A 10,862-nucleotide genomic window follows, 5' to 3' on the forward strand; every position below is an offset into this window, starting at 1 on the left:
TAACGAGCTGAACACGAGTTGTTCACGAACAACGAGCCAAATTGACAGCCCTACTTAGCATAGATAATACCAGTATATTCGCTCCATAAAATTAAAAAGTCAGAATAATATTGTTCAATTGAAAGATTACCTTGACTATAATTACTCATGTCAAGTTCCAATTGGAAGCGTTTCGCAAAATTATCTTGATTATAAACGCGCTTCAAGTATTCACACATTTCTATAGCCGTGTCAAAAGATCGTAAATTGTTCAACATATGAGTCTCAATAGATCCCAAAATCCAGGAAACAAATCGAGCATCATTTGCTTCCCATTGACCAAGAACTTTTGCCTCAGTAAGAGCTGGGGAAGATCCATCAATATGGTCTCAAAGCTCCTTTCCTTTTAAGAAAATTCTGAGTTGAAATTTTCATGCGACATAATTCTTTTCCGTAAATCTGATAGCTAAAATTTCAAAAGACATTCTAAATAGATTGATTGTCGATCGAAATCAACTAAAAAACAAGAAAAACAAGATAAATAAAATTCATATCGTTGATCAAAATCAACGTGAAAGGCTAGGGTTGAAGATCGAAGAGCGAGGAGAAGCTTGAAGAAGTCGCGATCGTGACGATCTTACGGAGTGGATCACGACAGCAGAACTCGAACGAGCGAATTGTAGCGGCAGAACTCAACGTCAAAAAATTTTTGTAATTGGGCAGAACTCAGCAGAGGCCCGCTCAATGATGAAGAAGGATCGTAGCGGCATAACTCAGGAAGATGCCGCACCAAAGGTTCGCTCAAGAAGATGTCGCAGAACGCAGCTGCAGAACTAAGGAGACGCCGCACCATAGGTCCGATCGAAGGGATTCGATCAGCTTGAAGCAGCGACATAACTCAAACAAAGCGGACGAAGATGCCGCGGAACTGAAAGACAAGAACGAGCGCTCCGGTGATGAAGCAGTCGAAGATGTCGGCCAAAGATAACAAAAAACTAAAATTTCAAGGATTCATACCGATTAAAGCTCTAATACCATGTCAATATTTTGAGCAAATAGGCTGAACATCCTTTCCTTTGCTTTCATTCCAATAAATAATAATTTGTACAATCTATTTTAGGTACATAATCATAATATTCAGTATAATATTCAGTATAATCTAAATTAAGTAGCTTAATTAATACATATTTCTAATCTAAATATTCAATTAAAAGGGAAGAATCCGAGCAAATATAATATTTCCTTCTTTGCAGCATTGCGAAGAATAAAACCCTTTATTCTGTCTGATTTTATTTATTCCTGATTGATAAAATGGAGCTCAGATTGAAACTAGCGTGACAATCATGTTCAAATAGAGATTGGATTGTGTCCAACTAAATCAACTTTTTGATCTAGATTGAGATCAGATCTAATGAGTTTGATATAAACGAGACATATTTTTATTGGGAGCAGTTTGGATCACTAAAAATTGTAAATTCATTTCATGGAAAGTGATGTGGTTGTTTGGTAATTAGTAGGATTTAGCCAAAAGGGGATGATAGGTCTAAGGTGGGTGATAAACATATCATCACCCACGCATAGCGAAAATGTGGTTTCCAATCTGAAACCCACGACTTTCCATGGCATAAAGTTATGTTGTGAATGAAATTAGGTTGTACAAGGGCACCCAGGAAACATATTTCTATGAGGGGAGTCATATCTGAACAAAGCTAAGGCCTTTTTTGGTTATTAATAGAGGGTTTCAACTCTGGAAGCTTGGTATCAAGCAGATAATGTGATCACACTATGGGGAATGGCCATAAAAAACCAGACACAGATGAGCGATAATATAAACTTCATTTGTAGTTTATGGTAAATCTGAAGGCTGATGTATTCTGCGAGGATGATTATATTAAAATCCGAAACAATCTAACATCTTTTTTTTCGTGCAAAGCACAAGATTCTTAATGAGGGGCAAACACCATGCTGACAAACTCGATCAGAATTGGCATTTTATGGTAAAATTAGAAGTAAAAGACGGCTTTAACTCCAATAAATGAGGGAAAACATACGATTAAACATGAGAAAATAATGCAACTATGTTTCTATTGTGTAAATTATAAAAAGCCCTGAAGTTTGAACCGTTGGTAGTTCATGATGGAAAGGATTAAGAATTCTGATAACCCGAAAAATCAAGATATCATGCCGTTCTAGATTCCATTCAATCATCTAACAACATTTAGGAACAATTAAATAAAAAAAAAAACTCAGAAGGGACTACCTGCTCAGAAGGGACTACCTGACGCGACGCGATTTGATGCTAGTATTAACCGGAGAAATGACGGCAGTCGAAGCAAAGAAACCACCGGGGAAAAGGAAAGCGAAGACACAACCGCATAAGATCCCGATTACGATAGCAACTGCAATCCGAGATCCGGTTCCGCCGCCGCCGCCGCTCTTCATCAGCGGGCCATCCCTACGACCGGCCATCGTTTTAACCGCTTCTTCTCCGGCACTAGATGTGTAAGAACAAGTAAGAAAAATTCACTCCGTCGCCATTTGTTTCACGAATTCCTCTTCACCTGCACACGCCACCGATCCCGTCGACGGCTTTCCCCGGCGACCTCCCTCGAAACTTCCTCGCCTCCTCTTTGTCGTCGATGGTTCCGCTAAGTTGGGTAGGTAGAAGACGAGGATTTAGGGAATTCAGGAAGGGATCAGAAGTGAGAGTTGATTCCGGATTTGCGTGATTTATCAAATCGTCCTTGTAGGCGCAGCACCGAAGTCAAGCAAGAGGTTGAGCGAAGAAATGGAGAGTTCTCGTCCGTCGTGACAAAAACAAAATGCAAAAAAAAAATTAAAAAGCTAGACAGTATGTAAATGGTAAGATTTTGAGGGAGTTATGTGCATGAATCTCCATTAAACAATAAATTTTAAAAATTAAAAAAAATTAAAAAATTGCTGCTGAATTTGAATTTCATTTTTTTTTTCTTTTAAATCGGTGCAGGTTGAATTTCTCTTCTCGCTCAATATTAAAATGATTATATAATAGCACTCCTCTCTGTTGGTGTGCACGACTCTATCGGCGATTTATTTACTTATGTTAGCCTTGTATTTTATATATGTTAGTATGTATGTATGTATGTATATATATATGTATATACATATATTTTCATGCATGCATGCATATATATATATATATATACATGCCTACATACATTTTTTTTTAATTCATGCCTACATATATACATACATACAAATACATATATTTAATGAAGATTTTGAGTCTTAAAGGTGGTAGCTTGGGAGCGAATATTATGTGTGTCGCCGATAATATTTTGGTGATATTGCATTTAAATACACTCTACTATCACTTTAATACTACAAATATCACTATAATATCATGCCAATATCATCGATCCCTCCTAATTCACACTTAGTTTGCCCGCCTATAATATATTTTTTTTCCAAACTTAGAGATTAGTGCAATTTGATCGTTCAAGCCCAAATTACATAACTGTGGGTTCAATTGCATTCCAATTTATCTTTATTAAATTTGTTTAACTAATTATAATGTATTTAATGAGTTAATAATTTTTTGAAATAAAGTCTAATTTATTCTGCCACCGAATAAAACAAATTCATTGTGATACTAAATGTTTAAATGATTTAAACTTAACAACACTAAAAATAGTCTAATATAAGTCTAAATGGGTTTGAATTAGATACTTGAAGTATAATTGGAAACTTTAAATAACTAATAAATGAATTAAACACTCGCATAATTTGACATGCTTACAATTAAATCGAGTGACTCGACGAAAGTAATCTAATAAGTCTAAGATTATTCAATTTTGATATCGTTATAACACTTAAATTCTAGAAGTATTTTTTATCAACAAAAACCCTACGAAACATTCAATTGAGTGTTTTGGGATTTTTATCAAATTTATCAAAATGTCTCTTTGAAATTTGTATAAATATATCATTCTTTTCAAAATGAATGAAACTAAACTAAGAGGTAAGTTTATACTAGATATTTGTCAGCAAATTTGCAACGATAGAGTAAAGAAATATCATCACTGCGTTGCAGGAAAGCCTAACATACACTCAATCAATTAAAACAGTTGTGGGGGGAGACACATCAATTTTTTTATGCGGAAAACCCTTGAAAGGGGAAAAAACTACACAACCCGGTGAAGTTGAAATAATTCACTATAAATTGTGAGTGCACACATCCACTCTTCTTCGGAACTAGGGAAGAAAGAGTTACAAATTTCATCATTGTAAATGTGCAATAGCAATAAATTGATAGTAGTCGTGGTCTGACTGTAATGAATGCAGTTGTCAATAATAGCAATTTGTCATGGTCGTAGTCGATTGCTATGGAGAAGTAGTCGGCCACAAAAGTTATTGACAGTGATTATAGTGTCAGCTTACCGTATAGGCCTTTGTTGAAAATCATGCTAGTAGTTTGTCGTATGGGCCGCAGATGGTTGATTCATGAATGTTGATTGGTCACAGAGGTTGTGTTAGGAAGGTGCAGGAACTTTGAGTCATAGTTGATCAAGTAGGTTGTAGTGATGAGTTGTGATAATGTCAGTAAGTTACAGATTTTAAGTTAGGAGTTCTACAAGTTGTGGTTCACATAGGTTGTAGTTGATTACATAAATTGTAGTAGAGAGTTATGATAATGTTTGTCGGCCGCAGAGATTGAAGTTGGAAGCTACACGAGTTGTGAATTATATGGACTGTAGTCAGTCGCATGGGTCATAATAGTTAGTTGTGAATACGTTCATAAGCTGTAAGGCCTGGAGTAAAAAATTTCATGGGCAGTGAGCCATGTAGGTTATAACAACTAGTTAAGATTATGTCTGCATGCCTCAAAAGCTGAATTCAGGACCTGCACGAGTTGCGAGCCACATAGGTGATAATTGGTCGCGTAAGGCATATTGAGGTTTTGTGATGACTTGTATAGACTGCAGAGGTTGGAGTCAAAACTTGTCAGAATTATGAACCACAAAGAAAACGACCTCAAATATTAGGATGTTCTCAACAAAATAATAGAGGCGACACACATCGTACTATATAACACACCCCAAGTCTCTTTATGAAAAGATTGTGATGTGGGGGTTAGGAGTTGTTGGAATGACAGTCATCCTTGATACCTGGGAAAAAAAATAGTCTCAAATGTCTGGCAATGTCTTTAATAATGAATTGAGAGATGTTTTTACCAGTCAAGACGACTTTCTTGGATAGCTAATCTTGTATATGTGAGCCAGGTAATTTTTGTGGGGAGTGAATATAATCACTTCAACATGTGAACTCAATTCAACTATTTGAGAGATGTGCAAGATTTTGTCACTTTAAAATGCAGACTCTGCTAAATAAGAGGAGCAAAATTTTTTTCATATACCTGCATTTGTGTTTACTACACAATGATTATCAATGAACAAATCAGGTTTAAAGGATAAAATAATTTAATCTAAAATAAAATTTAAACACATTTTATTTTAAAGTTAAGGATATTTCATCCATCATGCTCAAGATAATACTATATCCAAGAAAAAAAAAGGGAATTTTATTTACATACAACACAATTCTTGTGTATCCACACATCACACCTAAAATTTCAAAATTTACATACATGATATATAAATCTATACATTAAAATGTATATTTTATATTAAAAACATAATAATAATATTTTTAATGCTATGTTAAATAATTAAACATTATGCATACAAATAATATATAGATTTATGATACATATACATATATAATAGCTCAAAATTTTTTTTACCAATACACTAAAATTTATTTATTAATACTTAAAAAATAGCTCTGATCATGCATCAACACTACTCCCGAATTGATAGTTTATTCCAATAATAGGACGTCACGTATCAATCTAACCTCACTAAAATACAATCATACCAGAATATTATATCAGGACTCACAACACAATTTATTCCAATAAAAAGACGTCACCTATCAATCTAACCTCACTAAAATACAATCATACCAGCATGATAAAAAATAATGGAGTCAACTTTACTCATCCCCATTAGTCTTGGAATGCAGCAGTCACGAGAATTTTCCCTCCTCGCATCCCGCCAAACACTTGCCACCGGACTCGCCATTTTGGGCTACAATTGCTCTGTACTTTATGCTCGGAGGCCGTCGGTTGCCGATCCTCCGACCCAAGCCGGAGATCGCTCTTTGGGAGCGACTGAGAATTTTCCGGCGAGCGCTTTTCTCGTGTAAAGAAAATTGGGGAAATCTCAGCTCGCGGAAAGCCCTAGCGATCACCTGAATCTGAAACTCGAGGAAAATGGTGGCGTGCCGTGTCTGAATCTGAACAAGCACGTCATCTATGGCATTCCCGTCGAAGGGCACTTGATCTATGATCTGAAGAATCTCGTCGGCGATCATGTGCGAGAGCATTTTGAAGGGTTCTGTGCATCAGTTGGAATTTCAACGTGAACGAAACATGGGTGAGAGTTGTGAACGGAGATTGAAGAGGTGTTATTTTTGAAATATTAATAAAAATTAGGATATTGTATTGGTAAATATGAGATTTTATTTGAAGGTTATATACGTACACAATTATCTTTAGGAGCTGTTTGAGCATGCAAGTTTGGGGACTTATTTGCATATTGTGCTCAGGAATTTGAAGCTGCTTATCATGAACCCCAAACAGATCCTAGATTTGAAAATCATTTGACATGCTCGTTAGTAATTCTTAATAAATTCTTAGAAATTATTTGACAATTTTAAAAAATTTAACAGAAATTATCAGAATAATAATAAAAAAATAAATAAAAGAAAATATAGATGAGTATCTAATATCTCAAAATGCATAAAAAATGAATTTATATTGATTAATAATTAATTATTTTTTGAATTAATTACCTATTAACTATAATTTAACATTATTATTAAATAAATAAATTAATAATCATTCCAAATTTATTCAAATAATTTAAAGTTAAAAATATATTTTTATTCTTTAATTAACTATTAAATAATTATATTTAAAATTATCTGATTATAATTAATTTAATATTATATAAATTAATGATTAATTATTAATCACTTAAATTATTAAAATGAACTTAAATAAGATAAATTAGAATTACAAATTCATCCCCCTTCTACCACCCCTTCCCACCGTAACCCTCGACTGCTTCCTCCCGCTCCCAAAACCCTCGCTGATGTCCCTCAACCTCCCGGATTCGCTCAAAACAATCGCCTTCGTGAACGAACCTTTGCGACATCTAAAGGATCGCGGTCTACAGAGAGCACCGAAACTCAAAATTTTCCAATCATTCCGCTCCGAGGAGGCGTTTTTGTCGGTTTGGCAGGATTTCGCTTAAATCTTGCTTAAAACCGGCTACTAAACAGCCCCTCATATTTAAGAAAAAGAAAATCACAAAGTTTCCGATTGTCGGGCATTGGGATTGTGGAAGTCCGGGCAAGTTCATTTGCAAATTGCAATTTTACAGTCGATTCAATCCTTGCTTCTCGGCCTCTGCCGGTCACTGTTGCTGCGATGGCGCAGAAGAAGACCCGTCCATCCTCCGATGACCCAGAGGAGCTCACCCGTACCCCTCTCCAGGCTGTCCTGCTAGCCGACAGTTTTGCTCAGAAGTTCCGGCCCATAACCCTCGAGCGTCCCAAGGTTTAACCCTACGACCTGTTCTACGCCCCTCCCCAGAGATTCTTCATATTCTTTGCTTGCGAGCTTCTCTAATAATATTTTCTCCTGAAGGTGCTATTGCCGCTGGTGAACATTCCGATGATCGAGTACACCCTCGCCTGGCTCGAGTCAGTCGGGGTCGAGGAAGTGTTTGTTTTCTGCTGCGCCCACTCTCAGCAGGTGAAAAGCTACCTGGAAAATTCCCAGTGGACGAAGCAGCCTGGCGCTTTCTCCGTAAACACTATCGAATCTCACGACGCCATCAGTGCCGGAGATGCCCTACGTGTCATCTATAGTCACGGAGTTGTGAGTAGCTTATTTTTTCTGAATAATGGTGAATTTTATTTTGATCCGTTTTTTGGTGATTTTGGCTGTTAATCCTTGAAGATTCGTGCTTATTTGTAGAAATGAGTTCTTTGTTATGGAATCCACTTTCATAAATGTGCGAGATAAGTTCAGATTATGAGTATTTTTACATCGCATTTATTGATTTTTTGTTATGATAGTAATAGAAAAACCTAAAGTCAATGGAACATTCTGCATAATTTACTTTAATTATAATAATGAAATTTACATACACACCACTCATTTGAATAAACCCACTTTCAAATACTTACATCTAAATAAAATTTCTTAAATGTTCATTTATAATGCCTTAAAATTGGAGGATTTATAGGAAGACTTGAACAAGGCTTTTAGAAGATAAGCATCATAACATAACCTAGTAAGTAGCAGCAACTTTCACAGAGCGGAGCAAATACCATGCTGCAATGCCAACCAGTTTCCCTTTAACATAAATTGTTTGTTAGTTATTTATTTATATTTAATAAAGGAGAGAGACTGAAAACATTCCAAAAGCTATTCTGTCATGGTTTATTTGCCAAGTTTTTAGTATTCATGATTTTATTAGTTATATTTGAAGATGTCATCCTATTAAAAATTTGCTTTAAATTTCAATGTTGTTTGTGCCACTGATCTAATTTCATTCTTGTTAGTTCCTTGTAGTTAATTAAGTGCATTTTTCACTTTTTAACCAAAATGCTTGGCGTACTTCCCATGGCATAAATGTTTACCATCCATTGCTTTTGGGGCCTTTTGGTTGCAAGGTTTTTGGAAATTCAATATATTTAAAATAAAATTAAAAGTGAAGTCATGCATTTCAATTACTTTGTGGTATTTGGTTGCTTGCAAGAGAAATTTAGAGTTCAATTTTTTGAGTTTGGTTGTTTGTAAAGTAAAATCAATATTTAAAATGTTGCGGCGGTGTGGACGGCAGGTGGCGGCTGATGATGAAAGATTGACGGTGTTGGTTAAGCTTTGCACTAGGGTATATTTGGAATATTCCAAAATTTTCCAAATTTGGGGAATTCCAAATGCTTTAAAAATAAATTAGGTAGAGGTACAAATACCTAAAAAAATTACTTTGTATTTCCTTTTCTTCCAACCAAACACCTAATATTTCAAATCCCTTGCATTTGGCCTACTCTAGACCACTAATACTTGCAACCAATAAACCTTTTATATTTTATATTTTCTAGTATCCTTGTTTTGAGAGGGAGAAGGAGAGGGGAGGGAGGGAGGGAGGGAGAATTATGACTATTGGACCGATAGGTTGTAGCTAATTCAACTATCTTTCTCATATGGTGGTGGTGCAAATGTCCGACTTCTTTCTTCTCTAGTGTTCCTGAATTTGATGCTAGTTTTCAATTTTGTTAATGCATCTTGTGCATTTACTTTATTTTATCAAGCTTCATGTGTGCTTCTATTCTCCTGTCTTCATTTATGTTTTTGTTACGTGGATATCACCTAAAAATTGCTGTCCTAAAGTTTCGAAATTATTTTGATAGTCGTTTTTAAGGGTTTGTTTAGGTTCAATTTTATTTCTGCTTTTGTTATTTTTTTTACATTTGTTTTTAAAAACAAATTTGTTTAACTTGTTTTTTACATGTTTTTATTTTTTATTTCTAAAAATAAATTAACATGTTTTTGAAAACACTCAAAACAACTTTAAGGTATTTTGAGTGTTTTTAAAATCAACCATATTTTAATCAAATAACAAAGTATATTTTATTTTAAATCAAAATATAGACCAAACAAAATAAAAACAACAAAAAAATAAAAGTGTTCCCAAAAGGTCCTATGTTCTTTTGTTAGCTTTTATTAATAACTTACTCCACCCATGTATTTAGTTTATAACTTCAAATGCCATGCAAAAAAAAATATTTGGTGCACATAAAGTGTTTAAGGCTCATGAATCACACTATTGTTTTATACATATTAAAGTTTATATTCAGCTGTTATTGTATTTCTATATGTTTTTATGACAATCTACAAACTCGTGTTGTGTTTATGTCCACCTTTAATATGTTCGCATGTAATTGTTAATTTAAATTTATTTATTCATCCGGGTTTCTTTTCTTATGGAAACTGATTGCACCATATTTTCTTTCTTTTGAAGATACGGGGAGATTTTGTTCTCGTAAGTGGCGATACAGTTAGCAACATGAGCTTAGCTAAAGCACTCAGTGAACACAAAGACAGGAGGAAGAAGGACCCTCTTGCTATAATGACCATGGTCATCAAACATTCGAAGCCCTCAAAGTTGACACATCAAACCCGTCTTGGGAATGATGAAATTATTATGGCTGTTGACCCTGATACTAAAGAACTTCTTTATTATGAGGATAAGGCGGACCTCTCACAGCATCATATCACCCTGGATAAGATGTTGCTTTCTGAGAATTCTGCTCTTTCTTTACACAATGATAAGCAGGTTGGCTTTCTATTTTCCGAAATTTTAGATTTTATCGTTTTTGTTCTTGCACTTTAGACTCACCACGAATCCGTGAAGACTTACTATTTAATTTTTGTTTCCAATAAATGAGGTTAGTTTACTTTGGTTTTTAGTGAAGCAATGGCATGGAGGTTGTTAACTCCCAGTGTGAAGTGTGAAACTTCTCTAAAGTACTTTGATCGAAATGATCTTAACTTGTGACATTTTTTCCCTTCTTTGTTTTTTTAGCACCCTTTTAATATTTTGATAGATAATTTCTGCTTTTTAATTTTTAAACATTTAATGCTATTTATTTGAGGCCGTTTTCATTTATGCTTGGTGGTTTTTTCTTTTTCTTTTTTTTTTCTTAATTATCTTAACCTATTAAACTTTTTGATTAGTACTTGGTTTGTTGAAAAGGTTACTCTT

The 10,862-nt window shown here is 34.7% G+C and overlaps 2 protein-coding genes across 2 annotated transcripts in view; one reads left to right on the top strand and one right to left on the bottom strand.

Moving 5' to 3' along the window:
- Nucleotides 1-2,810, bottom strand: part of LOC110039527 (arabinosyltransferase RRA3-like) — a 21,709-nt gene extending 18,899 nt beyond the window's left edge. Inside the window, exon 1 of the mRNA XM_020744625.1 lies at nt 2,266-2,810. Coding sequence (XP_020600284.1) covers nt 2,266-2,448 — 183 coding nt within the window. The 5' untranslated portion in view covers nt 2,449-2,810. The remainder of the gene's footprint in view (nt 1-2,265) is intronic.
- Nucleotides 2,811-7,105: 4,295 nt separating this feature from the next.
- LOC110017870 (probable translation initiation factor eIF-2B subunit epsilon) lies at nt 7,106-10,490 on the top strand. Its single transcript, XM_020715025.1, has 3 exons — nt 7,106-7,642; nt 7,733-7,966; nt 10,119-10,490. The coding sequence occupies exons 1-3, from the start codon at nt 7,514-7,516 to the stop codon at nt 10,488-10,490; spliced, it is 735 nt and encodes a 244-aa protein (XP_020570684.1). The 5' UTR covers nt 7,106-7,513.
- The last annotated feature ends 372 nt before the right edge of the window (nt 10,491-10,862 follow it).

This window comes from Phalaenopsis equestris, unplaced genomic scaffold (assembly GCF_001263595.1).
Source record: "Phalaenopsis equestris unplaced genomic scaffold, ASM126359v1 Scaffold000002, whole genome shotgun sequence".
In the NCBI taxonomy this organism is placed as follows: Eukaryota; Viridiplantae; Streptophyta; class Magnoliopsida; order Asparagales; family Orchidaceae; genus Phalaenopsis; species Phalaenopsis equestris.

Excerpts from the sequence above, each read along its gene's own strand:
- LOC110017870 (XM_020715025.1), top strand. The coding sequence starts at position 7,514 with ATGGCGCAGAAGAAGACCCGTCCATCCTCCGATGACCCAGAGGAGCTC. Across the intron at positions 7,643-7,732 it reads TAACCCTCGAGCGTCCCAAG|GTGCTATTGCCGCTGGTGAA; the intron begins GTTTAACCCTAC and ends TTTCTCCTGAAG. Across the intron at positions 7,967-10,118 it reads TCATCTATAGTCACGGAGTT|ATACGGGGAGATTTTGTTCT; the intron begins GTGAGTAGCTTA and ends TTTCTTTTGAAG.